Genomic DNA, 27,421 nt, shown 5'->3' on the forward strand with positions numbered 1-27,421 from the left:
CGGATACAAGGAAAGCGTGTCACTTGCGCACTAACGGCACGCCAACAACATATCAATAAACGAAACCGAAACTAGCAAGAAAGTCGAACGTTTTTGCAAGTGCGCAAAATTTTTGCAAGTGCGCGCAAATCTCGTAGATTTCAGCTTTTTCGGGTGAGAGTAATTTAGACGTGGAGGTTTCTGGGAGCATTTTTTTACTTGTTTATTAAGTATTTGAATGCAGTCGTGTGGTAGAAGCATTAAGCGGGCGACTGCTCGTTAGGCTCTAACTGTCTCTATATAGGTGTTCTGCTGCTTTATGACATATCCAGTAGGGCACGCCACCGTCGCCGTTTTCCGGTGCCAGTTTCCAAAGATGAGCAAATGTGGGAATTCGACAGGCAAGTATTTAGTACTTGTTTTCGCGTGGTTTTCAGTCGCTGTCGACTCTCGAGCACTCTCCGAGATAGTATGATAACTAGATCTGCACGTTTATTGTCTAAAACTACGAAAATTCTCTTGTGTCGCAAAGGCACCTACGTGCGCGTTATGGGATATCGACGCTGCCTGCGAAGGTAGTCGCGAACTTTTGCACATTTCACGCCTTTGACAAGGAAACGATGTGCCGCTCGCTTACATTTTAACGCTGTATGAATCCTCTAGTACAACTGCGATTGTCGATCGTAATGATAGTGCATCCAGCTTATTCGATGCATCTCTCCGGAATGACTGATTTCTGTCGCGGTCGTAAGGTTTTCCCATCTTGGGACATCCTTGTGTAGTTCTCTGGGGAGCACTTGTGTGACTGCACTGACGCTTTCGTGTCGCTGTACTGTTTACAGCTCCGTACAAGCAGGAAGAGGTCAAGCCGGGCGCTCAGGATTCGCCCAAACCGTGCGCGGACCTAGCAGCGACAGGTGAGCGAGGTAAATGTGAAATCGCAATCGTTTCTGTCATGTGTCGTCGTGTGTCGTGTTTGATCCGTCTCGTGACACAAACCAGGTCCTCTTAGACTAGTTACTCGAATCTAGACTCATTTAAACGTAGCTGACAAGTGTGGCCCCACTACCTGTTCGGTGTTTACGTAATCAACTGCCGTAGTTCTGAATCATTTTTTTTCTGTCTGTGCTAGGAAGGAGAAAAAAGATGGTCGCAGTCGTTATTAATTCTTTCGTAGCTCGTTGTTTTAGAATCTTCATGCGCGTCGAATTGCACGCCAGATGACAAGCTCGTGCTACCACTCGCACAGAGTGCCAGCAAACTGCATTTGCTAAAAACGTTATAGACTGAAAAAAAAAAAAAAAGACAGGCTAGGCAGCAGGGCAGCATCACTGCCTTGTATCTTCTTGAAATTTTAGTTTGCTCACTAAACACTATACCCTGGCACTCTAGGCAGTCCTGTCCGACACATTCCCATTGTCAGTTTTGCTTTCTTTGGGGAAACAGCTGACTAAAGTAGAGTTGAACACTATGTGCTCTTACTCCTTGAACCAACTAGTTCTTTATTTGTCCAAAGAGGCAATGTTTCTATATTTTTTCCATGCTGCCATGTTGACAGCGATGCCGAGTGCAGAAGCCAAAGGAACTCCAGAAGCTGCTAGGGCTGTTGAGCCTGCCGCTGCTGACGCAAACAGTGGTAGGTCACGGAGATTCCAGAGACTATTGGTGCCCATGCTTGACACTGTGAATTTCCTCTGCATCTGTGCTTTAGCATGATTTGAATAGCATGCAAATTTGGCTTTTGTTTTGTGCACCGTCTTTAATCGTTTTTTTTTCGTTAGTGCTGATGTCATCAAACTTTGCTTTCTGCTTGGCTCTAACTGTTTATCACTTGCTGCTCTAGACTGGCCGATTTCTTTTTATAATTGCAGTAACTCATCAGCTAAGAAGTATGTTTTGCTGCTGAATTCAACGCTTGAGGCTTTCATACACGACCTCATTCAGGATGGAAAAATAGTTTGTAACTAACATTAAGCTGTACATAACTGCAGGAGATCAAAATAATGTAATGCCTTTCTCAAGCACATTTAGAGAGTTATGATTTTAGTGCTTTATAGCACACAAGGGAAATCATGTCTAAAATTGGCTAATGGCATGAACCCAGTCATCTAGAACTTTTGCCCTAGTTTTAAGGGTCAGTAAACAGGCTCTGACGTGTTTTTTTACATCCCATAAATAACCATGCTAATTGGTACAATAGACCGGAGTGATCATACTTTGTGAATATTGCAGTGCTGCTTGCGACACAGATCCTCCATGTCGAAGAATAATTCCTGTGCTCCTTTCCTTTGGCTGGCGAGTCCTCCTTGTGCGCGAAGTAATGAAATTTTGCCCGTGGGCAACATTACGCACCCCTGAGCTTCTTGATTGTTCCTTTGCCCTACGAAGTGTTGAGGCAGTTTTGGACGCGCTGTCTGCGTTTTAATTTTCCTTTGCTGCCCTCTGTCGTTTCGTAGGGCATGAGGCTACTGGGAAAAGCGGTATTGCCAGAACGAAAGCTTCCGATATAAAGAGACGTCTCGCTACTTTACCGCCAGGGGAATTGTGTTGCTCGCACCACTCTTCCTCCCCGTGTCGCTCTTACACGTGCTTGCGTGGGGGAAGCCGTGCTTGGTTGTTGGCTGCATGCCAATAACATGTTACGTTGATGAAGTGGGCATAGTCACGACAAAGGTCTACGCCTACTCCTTTCCGCTGGGATAAAAAAATCGCAGCATATCCACGGAGTGAATGATGATGAGTGGGGCGAAGCGTCCGTCAGCCCGTCCTTGCTTCTGTCTGTCTGTTCTTGCTTCCGTCCGTCTGTGCGACCATCCATGCGTCTGTCCGTGAGTCCGTTCGCACGTCCGTCTGCTAGTTTGTCTGTCCGTGCGTCCATCTAGTGAACACTCTAAGTGCCGCCATCTCGCATCCCCTGTGGCACATACCCGCTCTAGAGCAGGTATGTGCCACCGGTGGCTACCTACTACAACTACATACAGTACAGACCCAAGCCTTAAGAAGCTTTGCCCCTAAAAAGTGGGAAGGACGAGCGATAAACTGAGACTAACCAAAGCAGGTGGTCCTGAGCCCTGTAACTTCCTTATTACAGCACTTATTCCCAAAGTTCTTGCAGCAGCATGTTCACTTGGTACAAGTGCGCAGTTGTTCCTTCATTAGAAATTCTGAACCACCAGGTTGTTTACTGGCCCTTTAAATTTATGAAGAAGTGTCATGGCTGCTGGTTCTTTTCTTTTTAGCCTTTAACTGTCGGCGCACTTCTGATGTACAGTATGCGAACTAGAAACAAGGGAGAAGGTGGGATGTTTAAGGTCTCGATCTTATGCCAAACGGCATCCCACATTTTCTCTATGCTCATTTTCCCATTCAGTGGGGTCAGGCAGCGTTGTTTGTTTCACACATTGCCGCTGTTCCGATTTATGTTGAAAGGCAGCACTTGTGCATCTTGCAAATGGGCTTTTGCTTTGGCTTTCAGTGAAAACAGAAGGGGCCCTACTGCGACCTGCCCAGAAGGTCGAAGAAGATAATAAGATCATCTGCAACGTTGCAGTGACCATTTCACCAATCCTCGGTACGGAACAAGATCGTGCTCTTGCATTCCAATTTGTACTCTCATAGGAGCACAGCAAATAGCATGGTAGTCTTAAAGAAGGGAATAGGGGTCGCTTCAGCAGCCTAAAAAATTTAAAAAAAATGAAAAGGCTGCATTAGTGTTCGGCAAAAAAGAAAAAAAGCATTTATATCTTAAATCTGGACTAAAGGTAGCCTATAGCTTGCTAGCCTGCATTTCTTTGTAATAAGCTGCACATGTCACCATTGCCATTATATTTTATCTGTGATAGAGAGGCTGTCACGCTTGTTAAAAAAGTGGACGGGCCGCTGATCGCTTTTGCTCTCGTAGCTGTCTAGTGCGCACAGTGATTTAGTGCACAGGAGCTGTTATTTCCTGTTAGGGATTTGCGAGCAATGAGCTACCTCCGATGATCTATTTATCATCTAAGCCTGATGACGTAAGGTACCAGTCAGACAGTGCAAATAGTACCTGTGGCGTTCTGCAAGGTTTCATTTTAGGTACCACTCTTTTTTTCTTAAAAAGGGCCTGAAACACTTTTCAAGCAACCATGGAATGAATTCACTGGAAGAACTTATTGCCTCACGAATTCACAGCCGCAAAATTTTCAGGAGTCCGTCCAATGCGAGTGGAGTTACAAAGATTTGTCGCATGCTGCAATTGAATTTTTTCTTCTCTAGTCCCGACGAAAGCGCTGAAAGCTAAGCAGGGAGGGATGGCAGGGGCATTGAGAATATGTCACGCGCGCCTTGTTACCTTCAAAACTTTTTTTTGTTTTTGTTTTTTTAAATACGCGTCTTTTTCAGTGTGATACGTGCGCACGCGTGGACAAGTAGCGGCCTCCAGCGGCTACTTGTCCACGTAGCCGTGGACAAGTAGTCGCTTGTCCAGCGGCAATCTCTAACGACCGAGTGCACCATGTGCCAATCAGCCAATGGCTGATAGATGGGCTTTGTACGAGTGATTTTCGTGCGTGTTCCATCATTTGTCGATAAAAGAGAAAGCAATCTTCAGCTGACTTTCATCATTTATTGTGAATTCCAGGCTGCTTGCTGCGCTTATTGTTTGGCTCATTTGTTGTCAGGAGCATTTTCTACCGAATGGCAGTGTTTTCTGACCGTGCTCAGAAAGTCTTGCAGGGCCCCCTTAACATTAATAATATCATTGCAATACTAAAAACATTAGATATTGTGTTATATGCCCACAAAACGAATGTTTTATTGCCCTCAGATAACATCTTTACCCTTACTTCTTCAATTAAAAATTACCTAGAATCATTAAAGCATATGATTTTTGTTCCAATTAATAAAACAGTTGAGATTATATCTCGTTTTTATATAGCAAGTCTTGAAAGAATTTATGAGTACAGGTTCTTTTGGGAGCACTCCTTTATTGGAAGTTCCGATGGATGCATCATGTTAACTACATTAAATGGTATATAAAACAGCCAATCAGCATGCTGAATAAATATCGCTAGCTTAACCCTTTGCGGTCCAAAACATTTATCCACTTTCCGGCTCTACTGGTCCGAAACTATTTTCCTAATTTCAGGCGTAGCGAATAAAAACGAACTGTGGAAGAAAACTTCAGGGGACATTCATTTTTTCTTCTTGTATTCTGCAACCAACTCCTTTAGCGATATTTGGGCAGTGTATGATACCACTTCTACATTCTCCTGGGTTGAGGGCTAGAGTTGTTACAGCAGGTTTTGCAAAAAAAAAAAAAAAGGAGGTGGTGTCTTCATCGCTGTCCTCGTCGTCACTCACCCCCGTCAAATTACTGTCATCACTGTAAACCTCAACAACTCAGGCTCACTCAATCCTCAAGAAATGCTGTTTCATGTATTTTAAAGATGTGCCTGACTTCCAATAGGAAAACCACGAAATTTATACCACGAACACACCTCTCCGGTGGTGCCCGACAGCGAACCACTATAGCCGTGTTGCATTGTCGGGCAGCGTGCGTTGTTGGGCACTCCCCGACAATGCACGCATAATAAAGATGAATTAACGTAAAAGTATAATAGTGGAGTCTGCAGCAAACAGTTAAAAAGTACAACTGACACTTAACCCTTTGCCCGACAACGGACCGCAAAGTGTCAATTGTACTTTTCTACTGTTTGCTGCAGACTCCACTATTATACTTTTTAGTTTATTCATCTTCATTATGCTGTATTTAACCAACTTTACATTTGTAATTTTGCCAAATGTGCTTTTTCCACAGTCGTTCATTGTTGTCAGCCATACTCGTGGTACCAGAAGCCTAGTCGGGCGTTTATAAACACGCCTTTTACTCTGGCATTGTGGCAGTTCCTCTTTCATGCATTGTCCAAACTGTAAAATAAACTTCAGACTATGTTTGAGTTACGTAACACTTTTTGTAATTGATATATCATTAGTATAGAAGATCACCTAATTTCATACTAGTTAACCATAGGATGAATATTGTAAAAGCTGGCTGCGCAGCCCTTGATTAAAATCTGTGTCAACCCTTTGCTAGCATTCACACAGCCAAGAACGTGTATGCCTTCTGCAGAAGATCTACGTTGTAGCTGTTTGAAATGATTCAACAACCATTGTCACCACACCGTACAGGAACCTCTAAATTTGAATATTGGCAGTCATGCCTTCTGTGAGCTTTTTTCGCAACAGCTGTCACACTTTTCCGACGTGTGTTGGTATGCTCTGCCCTGACAGTTTTCGCGTGCATGTTTGCTGTGTTTTTGCTTGCATTGCACATGCTTTTTACTGGGCGCTTGCACAGCTGGTGCCAGCACACGTGCATGTGCACTAGTTGCTCTTGTGATGTGGTTCATTGTACTGCTGCGTATACAGTTAAACCCCTTTATAAGAGGCATACCTCGGGCAGCAGTTAGTCTTTTATACGAGACGTCTGTTAGAAGGGCGGTGCCTCGGATTCATTTTCTTGTGTACCCGCATTTTTTTGTTAGCACTGGTGCCTCTTATACCCATTTGTCTCTTACATCAGCGTCTCTTATAAAGGGGTTTGACTGAGTCTACATTTGGATGAGTTGATTTAGATTAATGAAGGCGGGAAACCCGAATGGGCTTAAAAAGACATTGACAACAGATGTAGATAAGACACAGCACGACACACGTGTGGTACGTGTGTCCAATCATCTCCACTTGACATTTTTTATGCCCAATTTGATTTTTTATCACCATTGTGTTATTAAGTGCTCTTAATAAACAAACATATTTTTGCTTTCTATCAAGTGCAAGGTAGTCAGAATCTGTGCTCACAGGTTTTAATGAAGGATTTTGACGGCAGGTTCTTCCCGTTCTAAAAGCTAACTTGATGGTTACGTTAAGGATGACCTGCTGTAGCAGCCCTGAGTCAATTTTGATCTGTTCCTTTTTTTTTTCCTTTTGTTTAGATGGCATAGACCATCAGGGTAAGCTGCATTCTGTTTACATTTTGAAATTCTCATAATTAAAAAAATTATTTTTGCTTTCTTTCGAGTTTACGGCAGTCACAATATGTGCTCACAGGCTATATTGGAGCATTTGGACTGCAGGTTCTTCCTGTTCTAAAAGATAGCCATATGGTTACCTAAGGATGACCAGCTATAGCAGCCCAGAGTCAATTTTGATTTGTTCTTTTTCTTTTTCTTTAGCAGGCACAGATTCTAAGGGTAAGCAGCATTCTGTTTACATTTTGAAATTCTCTTAATTAAAAAAATATTTTTGCTTTCTTTAGAGTGTAAGGTAGTAGTAATGTGTGCTCACAGACTATAATGAAGCATCTGGACTGTAGGTTCTTCCCGTTCTAAAAGCTAACTTGTTGGTTACGTTAAGGGTTACCTGCTGTAGTAGCTCACAGTCAATATTGATTTGTTCCTTTTTTATCCTTATCTTTAGTCGGCACAGACCATCAGGGTAAGCTGCATTATGTTTTTCTTTCGAGTATAAGGTAGTCGCAATCCATGCTCACAGGCTATAATGAGGAATTTAGACTGCAGGTTCTTCCCGTTTTAAAAAATAAACTTCATGGTTACCTTAAGGAAGACTAGCTGTAGCAGCCTAGCGTCAATTTTGATCTGTTACTTTTTTTTCCTTTTCTTATGTTTTTGCTTTTTTCGGGTGTAAGGCAGTTGTAATGTGTGCTCACATACTATAATGAAGCATTTGGACTGCACGTTCTTCCCGTTCTAAAAGCTAACTTGTTGGTTACGTTAAGGGTGACCTGCTATAGCAGTTCAGAGTCAATATTGATCTGTTCCTTTTTTATCCTTTTCTTTAGCCGGCACAGACAATAAGGGTAAGCTGTGTTGTGTTTACCTTCCCGTTCTAAAAGCTAACTTGTTGGTTACGTTAAGGGTGACCTGCTATAGCAGTTCAGAGTCAATATTGATCTGTTCCTTTTTTATCCTTTTCTTTAGCCGGCACAGACAATAAGGGTAAGCTGTGTTGTGTTTACATTTTAAAATGTTCCTATTTAAAAAATGTTTTCGCTTTCTTTCGAGTGTAAGATAGTCGCAATCTGTGCTCACAGGCTATAATGAAGCATTTCTACAGCAGTTTCTTCGTGTTCTAAAAACTTTATGGTTACATTAAGGATGACCTGTTGTAGCATCTCAGGGTCACTTTTGATCTGTTGTTTTTTTTTCCCCCTTTTCTTTAGCCGGCACAGACCATAAAGGTAAGCACCATTCTGTTTACACTTTGAAATGCTCTTAATTAAAAAAAAAATGTTCTTGCTTTCTTTCGAGTGTAAGGTTGTCACAATCTGTGCTCACAGGCTTTGATAAAGAATTTGAAATGCAGGTTCTTCCTGTTCTAAAAGATAACTTGATGGTTACCTTAAGGATGACCAGCTGTAGCAGCCCAGGGTCAATTTTGATCTGTTATTTTTTTCCCCTTTTATTCAGCTGGCACAGACCTTAAGGGTAAGCTGCATTCCGTTTACATTTCGAAATGTTCCTAATTAGAAAAAAAAGTTCTTGCTTTCTTTCGAGTGTGAGGTAGTCGCAATCTATGCTCACAAGCTATAATGAAGCATCTGGACTATAGGTTCTTTCCTTTCTAAAAGCTAACTTGTTGGTTACGTTAAGGGTGACCTGCTGTAGCAGCTCAAGGTCAATACTGATTTGTTCTTTTTTTTCCCTTTTCTTTTCCGGCACAGACCATAAGGGTAAGCTGTGTTCTGTTTACATTTTGATGTGCTCCTAATTTTAAAAAATGTTTTCGCTTTTTTTTTTTTTTTCGTGTCTAAGGTAGTTGCAATTTGTGCTCACAGGCTATAATGAAGCATTTCGACTGCAGGTTCTTCCCGTTCTAAAAGCTAACTTGATGGTTATGTTAAAGATGACCTGCTGTAGCAACTCATAGTCAATATTGATCTGTTTTTTTTTTTCTTTTTCTTTAGCCGGCACAGACCATCAGGGTAAGCTGCATTTTGTTTACATTTTGAAATGCTCTTAATTAAAAAATATTTTTGCTTTCTTTCAACTGTAAGGTAGTGGAAATCTTTGCTCACAGGCTATGATGAAGCATTTGTACTGCAGGTTCTTCCTGTTTTAAAAAATAGCCTTATGGTTACCTTAAGGATGACCAGCTGTAACAGCCTAGAGTCAATTATGATCTGTTCTTTTTTTTCTCTTTTTTTTAGCTGGCACAGACCCTAAGGGTAAGCTGCATTCTGTTTACATCTTGAAATGCTCTTAACTTTAAAAAAATGTTTAGCTTTTCCCCAGTGTAAGGTAGTCGCAATCTATGCTCACAAGCTATAATGAAGCATTTGGACTTTAGGTTCCTCTCGTTCTAAAAGATAACTTTACAGTTATGTTAAGGATGACCTGCTGTAGCAGCCCAGAATCAATTTTGATCTGTTCCTTTTTTTATCTTTTCTTTAGCCGGCACAGACCATCAGGGTAAGCTGCGTTTTGTTTACATTTTGAAATGCTCTTTATTAAAAAATTATGTTTTTGCTTTCTTTTGAGTGTAACGTAGTTGCAATCTATGCTAACAAGCTTTAATGAAGCATTTGGACAGTAGGTTCTTCTTGTTCTAAAAGAAAACTTTACAGTTGTAGCAGCCCAGAGTCAGTATTGATTTGTTCCTTTTTTTCTCTTTTCTTTAGCTGGCACAGACCATCAGGGTAAGCTGCGTTTTGTTTACATTTTGAAATGCTCTTTATTAAAAAAATATGTTTTTGCTTTCATTCGAGTGTAAGGCGATCGCAATCTATTCTCACAGGCTATATTGAAGCGTTTGTACTGGAGGTTCTTCCTGTTCTAAAAGCTAACTTTATGGTTACCTTAAGGACGACCTGCTGTGGCATCGCAGTGTCAATCTTGATCTGTTTTTTTTTTTTCCTTTTGTTTAGCCTGCACAGACCATCATGGTAAGCTGCATTCTGCTTACATTTTGAAATTAGCTGCAAGTATGTAGTCATGTTCTAGAAAGTAGACAGTTATAGTATACCGGGCTCACCGGGATACCGGGCATACCGTGATACCGGAATCGAAGTGCGCATGTGCAGATACGTACATTACTCGTACGGGTTACCGTACGCGCGGTATTTTTCAGATTTAAGGTTACCGTGATAGCGTAAGTGTACGTAGTGTACATAAACATGGTGGCGCTCTCGGACGCCCGCTTCGAAGTGATTTTGGCGTAGTTGTTATAAGATTCGCTTTGTTTGCAGCAAATGACTGTTTAAAGCGGCTTTGCTTGCCTTCAGTTAACTTCGATAACCGAGATTGTGAATAAGTTGGCAGCGTAATTCTCGAGACAGCGTCCCATTTCGAACGCGTCGAGGCCTAACTACAAGATCGATGTAAACAAATCAGCAACATAATTTTTTCGCTTTTGGTGCGCAGTTCATATTTATTTGCTTTTATTAATAGTAAAATAAACTTGTAACAATGCTTCACGCGATGGCATAGGCAAGCATTCTCGTTTTCTTTTCTTTTTCATTGTTGTTAACTTATTAACCATCCGATTGGTGGTGACATTGTCCCAGCTGGGGCACATAAACTACGTAAACGCTATCCCGCTAAACTATAAGACGATGTCCACAATGAACTTTTGCTGCACGGCAACTTTATTCCCTTAACCTCCGCTATCATGCTAACCATAAACTATAACTGTTTAGTAAATTTGGACTTCTTACTAATACGGCATTTTCCTAAACCATTCACAGAGGAGGAGCACAGGCCAAAAGGACCCAAAGTAAATGAAATATCTCTGGAAGGTATCGGGCTCGATGACACGGTGAGTTGTGAAGTGTACTAGTGGCACCTCGATATAATTTGACGTCGTGTTCAAATATTTGTAACAGCGGTCCTGATTAAGCTCAAAGAAACTCCGTCTGCAGTTTAGAAAATTATCCTCATCATGAACTGGCACATGTTCTCACCACCCTCTGACTCATTTTTTTTTGCTTTCAAGACACTTACACTTATTTATTTGGCATGGGGTGCAATAATTATGAGCGACGAAATTTTCAGACAATGAGACGAAGAGATAGAAAGAAACACACACGCAAAAAGGAGATCAAAAGGATAGAGTAAGACGAGAACAAAGCAATTTCGAAAAGAAAAAAAAAAGAGAAAAAAAGGAAGTGATAAATATAAGGGGATGAGAGATAGAAGGAGCGAGAAAGACAACAAACGAAACAAACGAAAGAGCTAGAAAAAACAAAGTAGAGGAAGAAAAAACAAGAATAAAGAGAAATGAGGAAGGCCACGAAGCTACATTCCTTCAGCTTAGCACCAATAAGCTGCCTTAATTTTTTTTTTTTTTGTCAGGTTAGTGACCCGACAAATCAGTTCCGTTTCCTGTCACTCAGAACATATATTACTGTACGGTCTCCTCGCTAACAAACTTTGTGGGCTGTTTGGGCCCCACTCTGGTGCATGTGAAATTACGAAAGTACATAACTTCCAAGAAAAATCTACAGGTTAGCTTAAAATGTAATACACTCATAGCTCAATATTATGAACACATATTGGTTATAACTAAATAAATGAAAAATAGTCTTGCAACAGATGAAACGTTAAGAATAACCTTTATAACAAATTTTTGGATATAACGATCTTATTCGCCTGTTAGATGCTTTGTTATAATGAGGTTTGAGTGTATTTGTTGGGCTGCTGACAACAGCCGGTCTTGGCTTTACGTTAACCTAAATAATTGGAAGTGCAGAGATCTTTCTGACATACTTATTGCAAATATGGAAAATATGGAAGCACTAATTAAAGGAGCCTAGCTGCTATTAGGGGCTTAAATAGCTTAAATACGTAAGCTGCAAATCCTTCCTGGCACACATTTTGGAATTCTGGCGCCACCTCTCTGTAGTGTTATATACGTGTACAGTGGAACTTCTATCATACGTCCCACGGTTTAGCGACGACCCACATTTAATGATGAATCAGTTTGGTTCCCACAAAATCCTCATAGAAGTAATATATTAATCTTCTTGGTTATAAGATACAGTTTTATGCCATTTTCGCATCTTACGATGACTTTCAGATTTTGTTTGAAAGAAAAAAGTATCACAGCATATCCAAAGAATGAATGATGATGAGTGGGCGAAGCGCCCGTCAATCCGTCTGTGCTTCTGTCCGTGCATCCGTACGTGTACCCGTTTGTGCGTCTGTCCGTTGTGCATCAGTTCATCCGTACGTGTGTCCGTTTATCCATCCGTGCGTCTGTCTGTCTGCTTGTCTGTCTGTCCATCCATCCATCTAGTGAACACTTCAAGTACCACCATCCAGTGGGCAAGCCAAGGACTAAATGAGAGTATGTACCACATTTCTGCTGTCAGCGCAGACGGATTGACAGACGCTTAGCCCCACTCATCACCATTCATTCCATGGATATGCTGAGATACGTGCCATCGGTGTGCAGATATGTGCCACAGGTTGCGTAATACGACAACAGGACGCACAAGCCACGCCATAAGGAGCTTCGCCCCTACAAAACCTTCTTTACTCAAATCAAACGTCCTCCAAATATTCATTAGTGCTGAAATATGAGCCTGCATTCCCTTAGGTTGATGATTAGAAAAGTATAGATCAAGACAAAATGTCTCCTTAGAATGGAAAATTTATTCTCCTGGAAGTTCAGGCGTTTCTATGTACGCCTTGATTGCATGCATGCGTATCCGGAGTAATTACCCAGTCGAGCTCCGCAGAGTAGCTTCAGCTGGCCAAAAAGCTGATATTTTCACGTTTCCGGTCCGTGGAAACTTATCTTGGTCAACTTACAGCTGATCTCCTGCCTTTGTCGCACTCACAGTCACAAGCTTGCGCACGAAGGCAGCTGTTTTCACCATGCAAAATTACTTTCACTGATTATCAACGTTTATAACAAGAGTAGGACATCTCTAGTTGCATTTCACAAGCCAACAAATTATAACGCAAACAGCTTAGTCACGAACAAGGGCATTGAATGCGAACTCGCAGTCTGTCGTCATTATGTGATAGCGATGACACTGTATCTGGTCTCTTTTGATGGGAGGCTGTTGGCAATGTGGTTTCAGTTTCGTTCTCATGCACAGGCAATTTTCGGACTGTGTTTATTGGTAGAAAGATGTGCGTTGGATTACATTTTTTTTGAAGCTGAGAATAAAGATTTGCTCGCACCTCCTTTAACTAAGTAATGCTGCCATTAGCTGCCTTGCAGAGGGACAAGGTCGTGCCGTGGGCTTATTCAGGTGGTCTGTACCCATTTTTCGGGGGGCAAAGCTAAGTGTCACTACCTGTAATACTTAGTTTTTCGCTTATACAACACCCGGATTATACGTACGACGGTTTTGCATGGTCCCTTGAATGATGTATAATCGAGGTCCCCCTGTATTTTTACATCTAATGTGCAGGGCAGCTGTATAGTAGTTTGTGTGCTAATGTACAGTAAGTCGACATGTACTTACTATACTATACTATCTATGCTATTCTAACTAACGTTGCTTTGTAAAGTAAGCTTTCCCTCATCTTGAAAGCTAAAGCCTGTTATGAATACAATGTAAGTGAATTTTGAAGGAAGACTGCCAGTCTTAATTGTAATTGTGTTCATGGTATTTTGGGTGTCTCTTTAAATTGTTGTAAAACAGCTTTTTTTTTTGTGCTGCCACCTAATTCACAGACCTGTAACCGCCGCTCTAACATATCGATATTTAGCATTATTTGTTTTTACGAGTTTTAAAAGAGACTCACGATCAGTACGATCCAGCTAAAGCAAGACATTTTGGTGCTCGGAACCCTCGAGTGTTCTTCGCTCCTAAAGCTAGTTTCAGTGCAAAGAAAGTGCACATTATGTTGATCTTTTCTCCGGTATTGTTGTAGACCATGCTTTTATGCAAAGAGGGAAAAGGCCACATAGGGGGCCGCACTTTTATAAACAGGGCTGTATGCACTTTAGCTCAAGCTCTTGAATTCAGTCTAATAAACAGAGGCGAATTGGGTTTGGTGCGATAGTTAAGAGGACTTTTTCAGTGTCATTGATTTACACGAGGTGTCGTGGAAAGATCATTTAGCAAATTCATTAAGTAAACGATGAAAGTAGCGTGTGTACCATGACAGCTCTTGACTTTGTTAATGGCACAACTGTTATTAGCTCTTACTCATTAAAGCTGTGTGATTTTAATGGGGCAGCTTTTTTTGTTGTTCTGTTTTTCTCTTGTGAAGTTGACAAAATACTTGCATTTCTCGCTTGTTTGATGCAGTTCGTCGATTTCAACCATTCCCGCATTGGGAAAGTGTCAAACTTGGAACCCCTGCGGAAAGTAGAGGTCAGTGATGCATTATGTCTTGCCTTGGACAAGCATTCACTTGGGTGGTTAATATAGCTTTCACTATTTACTGCAGAGGCTATTGCGGCCAATCATCGATACCTTCACTGTAGCACAGAAAAGCAAGCAAATCGTGTGCCGTGAGTGTTGTGTTGCGCATGCACATAATGTGCTGATCTGAACATTTTGTAGAGCATGTTCGTTAATCAGTTTAAATGTGAGATGATTTATTGAGTTGACCCACCTTTCTACTAAAGGTATGTGAAGTGCCAAGAAGCCTTCATGATTCCTGTAAATCAAATACAGTAGACTCTCAGTAAACAGAAATCTGTTAAACAGAACTGCTGCCTACCTGGATCAAGTACTTCTAAAAATATTGGTTTTCTTCTTGTATTCTGCACTCCTGGTCATCTCTCAGTCAGTGTAATTCCTATTAAACAGAACATTCAGGTTCTGTTTAATGAGAGCCTACTGTACGTATGATGCATTTATGATGATGAAAAGACAAGTGCTTTGGAAAGGACTACAATGATTTGAAGCTCACGTGTGTTGTTGCCTTGTAGCCATGTGCATACCTGCCAAGTCTCCAGGACTTTCCGGGAGACTCCAGGATTTCGACCAGTTCTTAACGTTTGTACGGTTGTCTCAAAAATCTCCTGAAAATTGAAATTTAGGGTCGTGATCTGGCCGCATTGACAAATGTGCAGCCCAATCCGATAGGCTTTTTGGGAACCCATCACATTTTATGGTAAACGAATTTAGGAGACATTAATCTAAACCTACAGTAGAATCTCAATAATGTGAAACCAGCAGATACGAATTCGTGAAATTTCCCAGCCAAATTCTAATTTGTTCATTGCGCTAAAATTTGAATGTTCCGAGCACTTTTCTTCATCGCGGCGGGCTGCATGAACTTTAATACCGAAACCATCAAACAGTACCCGATAGCAGCGTGCTCGAAGCTTCGAAAAGACACACGCTGCCAGTGCACGCACTGTCAGAACTGTGGTTATCGTTTGCCACAACCGCTGTGGACCGAACCGCGATTGCTCTTGACGCGATCATGTGTGGCGATGATGTAGCTGACAGAACTCCGAAAGTATACAGAAAGTGCCCGTCCATCCCATCCATTCAGATGTGTCCCAGGAAGACATACGCGAGTTCTTTTGACAGAAATAGATTTTGCTAGTTGTTTTGATAGGTATTTTTGGCCCCTTCGAGATCGCACCTTCTACTGTACAGTAGTAGTTGGGAAACCCTGCCCTCGGGAGTTCAGTCACTCCAAGCCATTAAAATACTGCGCAACGCAGATATTTACTGCTGCCTCCCCTCCAAACCGCCCCTATTTTTTATTGCCATTTTTTTTTATGCAAAAAAGGAAAGGGGCAAAATAAATCAGCATGACACCCTTCTCTCTCCTCCCCCCATTTTCAGAATCCTTGAAGTTGGCAGGTATGCATGTGCCAATATATCCATCTGTGAATGCACTTGTTTATAGCCTCTAATCTGCACCCCCCTCTGTGCATTTGTACTTCTGCTTTAGCGTCTTCACAAATAGAACGAGATGTGTCAATACTGTTGGGCACTTTGTGTTTTGGCTTCACTATGATAAGATTAATGAGCAAAGGAAAATTTAATTCAATGGTTCTGAGTGCCAAAGCTGCAATGCGATTATGAGGCTCACCGTAGTGGGAGACTGTGGCTTAATTTTGACCACTGGGGGCTCTTTGGGTGAACTTGAATATAAGTGCACAGACAGGTGTTCTTGCTTGTCCCTTTCGTCGTAATATCTCTGTTGGGGCCTCAAGTCTATCCTGCATTCCGGAGCTTAGTGACATGACAATATTAGTAAGTTACCACGGCAAACGAGATGAACAAGAAGGGAGGATCCAAATTTCTTTTTCTTTTCCTTCCTCTGTTTTTTGTCACCACCACATGAAGCGAGGGTAAACATAAAGTAAATTTTATATTTCTTTGCCCTAAAGTGTAGAAGTGATAAATCGAAGTGAAATAAAATTAGATGAATTAAGGAACTACTAGCTGTCTTTATGAGCTATACCCACAACCTCTGTATTGCAAAAATGAACAAACGTGATGCTCTGCGTATTGAGCTTTGGTGATAACTCCTGTGATGCCTGCATTTTTTTATTCTTTTATCGACGGGAACTGTACCTGATCCTGTAAGTGTTAGCTATTGCCATCCAAGGGATTGCATTTGGTTTGAGCACTGTACGATATCTCACTTTCATAGAAATCACAAGATGGTTTCATAATGTTAAGTGGTGAAATGCAACGCAGTGCAGCCTGTCAAGTCGCTGTGCTGCGCATGCAGTTCATACTGTGTTCTTTAGTTGACTGATAAATCGAGCAAGCGACAATTCCAAATGTTTTATTTATCATTGGTGATGAAAAAATGTAATCATGTAAAAAAATTTTGATACTAAAAAAAGCTGCATCACTCATCAGATGGCTTTTTTAAATTACCAAAATAAAAACCAACATAACCCTGTTGTGGGCTCTCATGGAATGAAATTAATTCAGACCTGCTGCAATTGTATAGTTGTCACAGAATTCTGCCACCTCCATTCAATCAGTAAGTAAGGTTGAATTCTAATGGCTTTGTCTTTTTTTTTTCCTTAGGTTTTAATATTTAGGAACAACTTGCTGAAGAAGATCGAAAATGTGCAGATGTTGGTAACGCTGAAGGAGCTAGAGTTTTACGACAACCAAATTACAAAGATTGAGAATCTTGATGGTCTGGTTAACCTTGAGTGAGTACAGCATTTCGGTCTTTCTATAAAAAGTGTGATGACTTCAATTGTAGTACAGTTAATGTAGTTAAATTCTTGGCACTAGCCTTTTCAGGGTGATCCGAGTACAGTTAATCTTTGATATGCAAATGAAGGCATGAATGCTTATTGGACATATGTATTAGAAATTTTGAGCAGTGGCTGGTCATCTTGTATTTCATTTGGTATGCTACCCTTATAACGAGTTGTGTAGTGTTTAGTTTAACAAATTTGTGTTTGAAATCTATTGGCATTTGGTGCTAGCTTACACAATTTTCTTTTCACTTATTATTGTGACGTGATGCTGCTCTAAAGAAATGAAGTACCTATATTTGTTTAAATGTTTACTGGACAGATATGACATTTCTGTTTTAACTAGTTTATGTTTCCTTATTGGGCTAAAAAAACTGTCTCGACCATCGACTATTTGGTATTAAAGTACCGGCAACAGCAAATTATCATAACAGGCAAAAATCTAGTGCACTAACGTTGATGTCTTATTTTTTATTCATCGCCAATTCAATCTAGTTCGTTATGGTTCCAAAGGGACTGAACTGTTCAATGCTGTCACCAAGGTGGAAAAAAAACGAACACTGCACAAAGATTTATTTTCGTATTTCATTTTATTTTATTTCATGACTTTGCACATATGTGACAAAGAATCCTGGACATCTCGTTCAACCGGTTAACGAAAATTGAAAACCTCGAGAGCCTCGTGAAGCTAAAAAAACTTTTCCTGGTGAACAACAGGATCACAAAAATTGAGAACCTCGACACACTTGTCAACCTTGAGTTGCTTGAGCTGGGTTCCAACCGAATAAAGGCGAGTATTATGCGCGATTGCTCTTTTTCTAGCTCCTAGGTCTTCTTAGTGTGTCGTTAAATAATTTAATGTTATTAGGCAATTTTAGGTGTACTAGAAAGTGATAGGTACTAGAAAACAGCCCTTGAGACGCGGACGAAAAAGTGGCCCTTTTTCTACCCACTTGTGATGTGGAGCACCGGGCACGAAATTCATTGAATGTCACTGGGCAGGAGATCCATAGGGCTAAAAAACAAATTAAGAACCATGGAATGTGCATAATCAACACTGTGCATAGTCAACACAATGTGCATAATCAACACAAAGAAGTAAATGTGACAGTTTTTAGTTTGTGCTTGTCCCGTGTACTCCTGTGCACTGTTTTTAAGCATCCGTGTTTGTGTATAAGCAGCGCACTGCGTATCGACGTGTGACAGTTCTTAGCTCATGCGTTCTTGTGCTTGAGCGGCACACTGGGAGTTTCGAAATGCTTGTCGTTCTTCATGTAGTATTCTATTTTTCTTTTGCTATTACATGAATGATTGATATGTGGTGTTTAACATCCTAAAACCATCATATGATTATGAGATGCCATAATGGAGGGCTCCGGAAATTTCGATCACTTGGTGTTTTTTAACGTGCACCCAACGGTGAGCACACGGGCATACAAAATTTTCGCCGCCATCAACAATGCAGCCGCTGCAGCCAGTATCTGATCCCGCGACCTGCGGGTCAGCAGCCGAGTACTTTAGCCACTAGACCATCGTGGCAGGGCTTTTTGCTATTACATTCATTGCATTGTCCTTGGGGCAAAACTGAGACATCTTTTTCTTTTCTTACCTCTCATATTACTTTTTTTGAAGCAAACCAGGAATTCACATGAAAAGCCCTTTTGCTGCGTAGATTGTTAGACATCTTTAGCTGACAGAATGACTAGAATGGAGACAGTTGCCACTAAATGTAAGTACAGGAAATGCAGTTATTTGAAATGTAAGTTATCCACTAATCAGGTGCAATTCATTAGGGGTAGCAAGTGCCAATAGTTGTGGCTTTTTGCTTCATTTGTTCTTGCTCCAAGTCATTTCAATATTTTTTAATTTTTTCATTTCTGCAATATCTTGTTAGCCCAAATACAGGTTTATTGCTGGATGAAGTTTAAGCTGACAGCTGGCACGTAGGCCAGCGTTCAGTAGAGTGTTCTCACTGTCATGATGTCTCATTGGCAATCGCAGGTCATTGAGAACATGGACCGACTGGTAAATGTTAAAAACCTTTTCTTGGGAAAGAACAAGATCTCCAAGCTTCAAAACCTCGAACACCTCAAGCAACTGGAACTGCTTAGTATTCAAGTGAGCCCTTTTTATTTATTTTTTTTCCCTCGCAGAAATTAGCCGTTCGCGTACTGTTGCCTTATTCACAATCTTCACAGTGCTGCTTTTGAACAAGAAAAGTCAGGTCCTGTGCAAAAGTCTGCCCAATCAGTGTTATTACGCATAATAGCACTGCATATAACATTCATAAACAGGTGTGTGTGTGTTTGTCCCCTTGACTTTCACAATGATTTTCACCAACTCGGCAGGCGCAAAAAACTTTTTGTAGTTTTCAGTGAAGATATGTTTGACTCGAACGGAAAAAGGGCTACAGAAACTGAAAATGCGATTAAAAGAAAATTATTTTTTTATGCTCCATTCAGAATGAATTTGTACATGACTTGTGATTCTCTCCGGTTATAACAGACCCATTCATTGTTTCCATAAAAGTCTGTTGTAGCAGTGCTTAGATTTTACGTACTTCTTTAACAACTTTTTAAAATCCTCTTCACTATGGAGGTCTGTTGTAATGTGGTTATACTGTATCGTAAAATGCAAAGCTAGCGTCCCCACCCGAGCAAGCGCTCTCCCCCTCCTTCTTTACGGTAACCTCTGTTTCTGAGATGAGCGTCACTTGTGTGTCACTCATATCCAAGGCTTGACAGCCATTTCAGCAGTAATGGGGACTGAATCATTTACCGGGTGTATTGTATCTAGTGCGCTACATGGTTCGCGAGATGGTGTGCTGCACACCTGACTCTCCAGTGATGGCGATATACCTTTAGAAGAACGTTATTCTGTGCAGAGAAAGTGTGAGGAGTAGACTTTTTCGTGCGACGCTGAGGAGTCGTTTGGGGAGTTTGACAGAGGCGGATGGAAATAAAAACAGTAAATAAGAATTTATTTTTAGTAGTTCTCCCACCGCCACCTTGAATTTCGGTCCGGAACAGAGCAAGTGCCCTCTTCCCAAATTGGGTCAGATTATCCTTCAGCAAAGGGGAGTAGGGGGGGGGGGGGGGGGGGCTTTCTCGGAATTTCATGGTACTTTAACAAACTACTGTTAGTATCTCCTTTTCAAGCCATTCTAGACTTACTGGTATGATAATGGCCCCATGTGTTTGTTACAGGCTAGTATTGACGAGGAAATGACAAGATATTTTTTTGTTTACCTTAAAGTTCAACTTAAAGTTCAACTATATTTACCTTAAAGTTCAACTATAGCCTTCTCTGTACTGATCTCTCTGCATTGCACAAATTTCTTTCTGGGCTGATCGCGTGAATGATTGTTGCTCTTTTTCTGCCAGAGTAACCGAATAGTGAAACTTGAAGGGCTGAGTGAGAACAGGAATCTCTGCCACTTGTTCATGTCTCACAACGGCATTGAGCAAATTGAAAACCTTGAAAACAATGTGAGTATCCGTCTTATTTTCCATGCAAACCCTCTGGTTTGTACCCTATCTGCTTCTGAGTAGATTGTAACTTCAAAAAAACATGGAGTTCCATTCATTCAATATATGCATATATATATATATTATCGATTCCCACAATTGTGGCCCATGTGTTGACGTTGAGGGCAATGTATTATGTTGTAGGTGCCAAGGTGAAGGGCTAGTCAGGAGGGTGGGTGGCTTTGCACGTACCATCATTAAAAGGAACGTAAAACGTTTTTTTTTTGTCAGTGTTTAGGCTAGAGCATCATCAAACCATTCACACTAGAGATTTAGTGGCACGCCGTGTACCAAGAACGCTACGGATAATTACGACATGCCCTTCTTCTCACATCTACCTGGCCTCCTCAACTTAATAGGCATGCTAGCATCGCTGGCCATCTCATGAAGGCATTCAACCATTTGAACTCTAGACCTCAGAGATCGCATGCCGACAGGTTACGCGCAGTCTCGGAGGCCACCCCATTGCGCGCCCGGCAGCACGCACGCTGTCTGTCAACAGAGGTGAAGAGTCGCGGAGTAGTTCATATCTGCTCCGACAGGTGCCACCCCCTATCAGCCGATCTTACTTCCGCGCATTTTATAGCCCATGACAGCCAATCAGGTCGGCAGCCACGGTGAAATAGCTGCTGACGTGCTCTGGCCTCGTCAAGTGGCCATAGCATGTTGTTATGTCAATGGGTGGTTGAAAGCGCGCTTGGCCGAGTCGCAAAGATCTGCAGCGATCCACAGCTTTTTAAGTATTATAATAAATTACACAGTTTAAGCAAAAGAGCTCAAGTCGGTCTCAAATAACCCTTGGGACTTGGTCTATCGGCCCAATGTGTTTGTACAATAACGCCAAAACTGTTTCAGGGTTCCTTTCAACTTGCTTTAATCATTGAAGGTTGTATCATTTGTTTTGGTGGTTACATGATGCAGAATAAAACAGTACAAGCTTTGGTGCGACTGTCTAATGCTTTGCTACTACTGTATTTGCATTTCATTTTATGGCCAAGTTTTTTTTTTTCATAATCAGCCTAGGCCACTTTGTATAATTCAACATTCTCTATTCACGGCACACGAGTAAAACAGCTGGGCTGCTTTTTATACATCAGTATCAGTTAGGGTAAACTCTGCATTGGTTAACTGCGCACTCCAATACCTCTAGATTTTGCATACAAGCTAACCATTTTATTAATCTCGGCTGAAGTTGTGGCATTACAGTGTATGTAGTAGCATCATCTGGTCAGTCAAGGAGGTGCAACCTTATTGCTGGGCAATAACATGTCGCTTTTCTCCAAAAGTTTCGATCGTTTTTTGGCTGAATTTTTAGTCACCTTGGAGTTTATGTTGATGAAATTCAGTTGCACAATGGAAGCTTCTTTCTTTAGGCATGATTGCCAGGTCGAAAAGACAAAAAAAAATATAGCCAAGAAATTGGAAAGACTGGCCGAAAAGTAGCCACGCTTGTGTGAAGATGGCTGTGGCATTTTTATTTAAACGACGAAATGCAAGGGTGTTCTTGTGGAAATTCTAATGAGTGCACCAAGAACTCTTCAATATCCTAATGCTGAGTTTAAAGCAGGTGTTGTTCACATCGGCAATAATTTAATGAACGATGACAAAGTTTCTTGCACTGTTGTAGAAATGACGCTCTCTTCACGTGTCTTTTTTGTGGAGAAGGTTACAGTTATTGCGGTTGCAGCTCAAATAGTAGTCACTTTTGCAATCATTCCTGGTGTGACGACCAACAAATTGACTGATTGGGCTAGTTGGTTTAGCATACCTAAGGTTTAGCAACCCAAAAAAAGTACAGTACAAAAAGAGAAACGGAAAGCAGTGTATGGTTATGCACAGAACGCAGTTTGTCGACTGTGCGCTAGGTGTGGTGTGCAGGACCCCATTGTCATGTGGTGCATGCTACGTGGGCCAGACGGGCAGGTGCCTAAACGAACGCTTACGGAGCAACACGCCAATAATGTTCGCAATGGCAAAGATGGCTTCCTGGCGTAACACGTGAGCACGTGCAGGTGCACTTTGCTGTTCGAAAAGACAACAGTTCCCGGCAAGTTTAAAGAACACTAGCGTATAATCTATGAGGCTGCTCTGATGGCGCTTGAAAGGAGCGCCTGCGTAAGCAAGTCATCAGCCTAGCTATGTTTTTTTAGGTGCGAGGGTCAGCGTAGCAGGCTCAGTGATTGTTCGTGATATTTCGTATCTTTACATCTGTCATTTTTCTCTGTTTTTTCTGTTCACTCGGGTATAATAAAAGCCCTCTTGTCAATAAAATTTTACTTGGAAGTCAGCGCTTGTCCCGTCTTTTTCCTGTCCCGGGTGTATTTTTTCACGCTGTCAAACCTTAAGTGATGACCAAGTCCCAGAAGTTTATGTTGCCTGAGTCACAGTCTGCATGTAATTCTAAGAAATACGACAGGTATTTTGTCAGATATTCAATTTCTTATGTTAATGAGTGCAGAGCATCCTGTATGCAGAGTTGTTTGAGTTTTTTTTTTTTATTTACAATTACACTATAACTTGTTAACTATAATATTATTTTATGTAGTTCCACAATCGCAAAGAAGAAAAGTATTCTGAATTAAATTTAATTTTTTAAAAGAGTAAATATGGTTCTCCGTAACTGGAGAGTTTAAATACAAATGTAGCAAAAAGACGGCCATTATATCTGTCTCTGCCGATGCTTAAATGAGGTCTAACCAAGGAACTCAAGCTCGTGATTGACAAACCAAGTCTTGGCCACAAAACATCGGTGAATTTTTGTGAGATGCGGCGACCAAGCAGGGACAGGTTTCTGTCCGGGCAGACATCCTAGATGGTCCAGTGTTAGAAGGCTCTTCTTGAGACATTGCCGAGTACTGTTGGTGCAAATGACAAGCTGAACCAAGCTCCAGGGGCGTATCAGAGTAGAAGGCTTGAAGGAACTGGCAGAGCCAGAGGACTAAGGGACCGCACAGCACAATCCACCACTCCTGAGATGTTTGAGCCGCAAGACTCTTCTCTGTTTGCACTTGAGCCAGAGCCCTGCTGCTCAGGCCAAAGCGATGATGATGGGTATTTACAGATGGAAAGATGAAGTGTATGAACAATGCTCACAATATGTATAATAAAATGTGTGAAAGCAAGTCGTGTGCCCCTCTCCTACGGGTATATTAAAACTGTCTGCCTATGATCGCGCGTGTGCTGGCGAATGTGTTGTGTTTATCTCTCTTCCCTCTCGGCTCTCTATCTTTCATCTCCCTCTTCCCCCTCCCATGCGCAGGGTAGCAAACCGGCTGCCTATAGGCTGGTTAATCTCCCTGCCGTTCTTTTCGTTATATTTTCCTTCCTTCCTTCCTCTGCCTATGATGGGAGGCCAGCACTGGGTAGGTGGCGTGCCAAAAAAAAGGCGCCTGGTGAGATTTCACGACTTAATTCAGCCGCTCGTGCAAGGTTGCTTGCTTTTTTAAATAGGTAATGTATTTTTTGGTAGATGGTTTAAGAGCATTGTGTAAAGCATAGCCAGTCAGCAATTCATTGAGTCGAGGATAATTCCTGTAGACTACTTATGGTTTTTATTCCTAATTTTGGTTTTCCTCTCATGCCTGCAGGTGAAACTAGAAACCTTAGACCTCGCGGCCAACAAGATCAAGCACCTGACCAACATTAAACAGCTTGTCAACTTGGAAGAATTTTGGGTATGAAACTGCACCCATTCCTAATATTGTAAATTGTGGCACATAGTTTTACTTTTTACTAGTGGTAATTTTTCACAGACTTATTAGTGATATTCATCTTGATTTCACGGGACCGGAAAAAATGTCTGAAGTCATCACCAAATTTTTCAGAGCATCAAGAAAACAATAAGCAAATGTTTGTTGTATCAGTACATCCTATTTTTCTGCATGAATATGTAAATCTTGGTTTTTATACTGTGTAAGAGCAGTGTAGAAGGCTTAATTTTCATTTCGTGATTTCCTTAACAATTAATTTGCTTCGATGTTCTTGTTACTTCGTAATCCCATTTTTCTAAAATCTCTAAAAGGGATAGCATTATTTATAAATAAACAAAAAAATAATTAAGTATTTTAATAAGTATTATTGATTCCTTCCTTTTCTCGTACTGCCACCGCGGTCACGTACCACATCATTATTTTAAAGTGTGTGCTGCTGCACATATGGGAAAATAATTATTTCATCGGTAACAGAATGTTTATCCTGTTCGATATAGCAGTTAAGCTTCTTGCCAGCATTCAGACCCAGACTCGAATGCTCGTCGCTTTCAACAGCTTCTGCCACGCGTTTTGTGAAATTGAGTGACTATTGGTTGGAAGGGGTTAGCATTATCAGATTTTCTGAGTTAATGAGCTTTTGCTGCATTTGTGACCAATTCTGTAGGCTAGTTTGTTTACAGCTAAACATTGCACAAGTTGTTCAAAATTGCATGTGGTTTTTTTATACCAACTCTGTTAGAGAGCATGGTGTCAATGTTCGCATAGTGTCGACACACAATGATGAAAGGTACATTAGGCGACGAAAGTTCTACAGTAGAGCTTTCAAAGCTGAGCTTGAATGTAGTAGCAATAGTTAATACCATAGCGAAGTGATTATGTGTCGCACTAATTTGGCAAGCCCCAGTACTCACCTCCACCCCACTATATATGAGCCACTTGTGCATAAGTTGCTTATTGGGTATGTGCCCAGCATAGCATAGCCTAGCATAGCTCCTAGCATAGCATAGCCATGTATTAGAAAAGCAAGGGGGTGAGAAAGGGAATTGTGGATGAGTAGTTGGATGGGATCATAAGGAGGAGGGAAAATGGGAGGTGAGAGGGTAAAACATACCTGCACTCTAAAAAAAATCGAGTATTTGGTGAGTGTTTCTACTACACCACAATAATCGTCATCTACATCGAGTACTTTCTTCGCGCTATCACCACGGTTTCGGTAGCTCGTGGTCACAAACGACGTGCGCATTATCAGTGTGTCATGGCATTCTTGACAGGAATTTGCCCAGTACCGGGTTTTCAAGAAAGGAAATGCGAGCAAGTTAGATGACAATTATTGTTGTATAGCAGAACTACTCCCCGAATACTCCATTTTTTTCTTAGAGTGTATGTATAGCATGGTATAGCAAGGGGTGGGGAAAGGAAGTGGAAGTGATGAGGGAAAACACTAGAGTGTGTTAAAGCATAGCATAGTCGTGTATTGTATAGCTAACGATGGGAAGGAGAAGCGAGGGTGAAGATGGACAAGGCATAGTAGTAAAGTGGAGGCAAGTTGAGGAGGGAGGCAAGTTGGAGGTTGGAGACATGCAGGTGTTCAAGCGGAGAGAAAGGGGACTGAGAGGAGATGAGTTGGGCATGGGAGAAGGCGGTGTGCAGCCATGCCAAGTGCATGTGGTGTGACGTTAGTGAGGACGTCATCGACCTTCTGCGATGTTGAGTAGCCTCTGCTCTTCACTGCACATTGGTCTTAACGACTTCAATTAAATCCACGAATAATCTTATAGTTATTAGATGACATTCACTGACTTAGGCCCTGTTTATTTTTGATAGCTATGTAAAAAGCAGTCAGGCTGAGTTGTGTTTTCATGAGCGGGCTTTCTTTTGATGTGCAAATTAATGACCATATTGGTGGCGCGTTTTCATGTTAAGACTTCTGTTTTTTTTTTTCTGTGCAGTTTAACAACAACTTAATAGAAAACTTTGAAGAAGTGGAAGTGCTTCGGAACTTCCCCAAGCTGGCGACAGTCTACTTACACAGCAACCCCATCGAGAAGGACCCTATGTACAGGCGCAAGATAATGATGATATCTTCAAGTGTGACGCAGATCGATGCCACAATGTGCCGCAAGTAGCCAGCAACGCTCTGGTCTACAGAACTTATCACAGCCGCAGCCAATGTGGCTCAGGGTTCTTTCATGCGCCAGAGGCTTGCTAAAACCTAGTTTCGTTGGCTCTTGAAATAACAGGTGCCACAGTCATCAGCCAAAGAACCGAGAAGCAGAGTTTTGAGCATGTTGGAAAGTTAAGACGGCAAAGACCTCTTTGTTGTTTCGTTTGTGTGCTGAATAAATTTTGGTTGGAAGTGTCGTTGGTCTTATGAAAAGTAGGCCGGCATGTCTTGTCCATTTTGTACTCACTGAGGCCAAGTGCTCTGCCTGTAGGTTGTGAATCTCTAAATTAGAACCCTAAGGCAGACCACCAAAAGTGTCAGTCAGCAATGTCAACAAGGTAAGCTGACAGCAATGCATTGTTAACAATACATTCAGTTACTGATCATACCTCTTTCCTGGCTCTATTTTTGTACAAGAAGCAGCTGCAGGCAAGCAGGCTTGCGATGTAAGTGCTCGTTTGTAATATACTTCTGCTTGCAGTTTTGAGTAAAGAACCAAATTTTTTAGTAAGTCTTATAGGAAATATGTTTATGTGAACCCATCACACAGCATGGAATCATGTGCTTATTTTGTACTGCAAAGATACCTCTTGTTGTATTGAGCTAACAGGACATTATGATTTTTAACGATTCATTGAGGTAACTAACCAAGACATGTAATTTAAGACACTCTAGTTTACTGTGTTACAGTGCACTCTTTATAGATCTGCGTGAAAATTTGTTCTAGAGAGTTAGGAGGTTTGAATATGTTGACATGCATAAGTCTGCTGTACTTATAACTTTGCTGTGCATAAACCTTTTTCTCTCCTATATGTGTATTTAATGTATTATAAATTCATGTAATACAAGCTGAGTACTTTTGCAAAAATAAAAATTTTTAATGCACTTTC

The 27,421-nt window shown here is 41.3% G+C and overlaps 1 protein-coding gene across 50 annotated transcripts; it reads left to right on the forward strand.

Annotated features, from left to right (window-relative positions):
• Positions 1 to 276: 276 nt before the first annotated feature.
• LOC119174730 (uncharacterized) lies at positions 277 to 27,421 on the forward strand. Of its 50 annotated transcripts, none has more exons than XM_075889486.1 (25): positions 277 to 380; positions 822 to 905; positions 1,538 to 1,615; positions 3,455 to 3,550; positions 6,948 to 6,965; positions 7,188 to 7,205; positions 7,432 to 7,449; positions 7,814 to 7,831; positions 7,953 to 7,970; positions 8,195 to 8,212; positions 8,442 to 8,459; positions 8,687 to 8,704; positions 8,939 to 8,956; positions 9,182 to 9,199; positions 9,426 to 9,443; positions 9,653 to 9,670; positions 9,899 to 9,916; positions 10,718 to 10,788; positions 14,243 to 14,308; positions 16,949 to 17,079; positions 17,758 to 17,920; positions 19,132 to 19,248; positions 20,514 to 20,618; positions 24,245 to 24,331; positions 26,317 to 27,421. In XM_075889486.1, exons 1-25 carry the CDS (start codon positions 299 to 301, stop codon positions 26,491 to 26,493), a joined length of 1,491 nt encoding a protein of 496 aa, XP_075745601.1. In that variant the 5' UTR covers positions 277 to 298; the 3' UTR covers positions 26,494 to 27,421. The 50 variants fall into 50 exon arrangements, with proteins under 50 accessions (XP_075745601.1, XP_075745602.1, XP_075745603.1 ...); XM_075889487.1 differs by having other exon boundaries at positions 7,191 to 7,205; XM_075889488.1 differs by having other exon boundaries at positions 822 to 896.

Source organism: Rhipicephalus microplus, chromosome 3 (genome assembly GCF_043290135.1).
Source record: "Rhipicephalus microplus isolate Deutch F79 chromosome 3, USDA_Rmic, whole genome shotgun sequence".
NCBI lineage: Eukaryota > Metazoa > Arthropoda > Arachnida > Ixodida > Ixodidae > Rhipicephalus > Rhipicephalus microplus.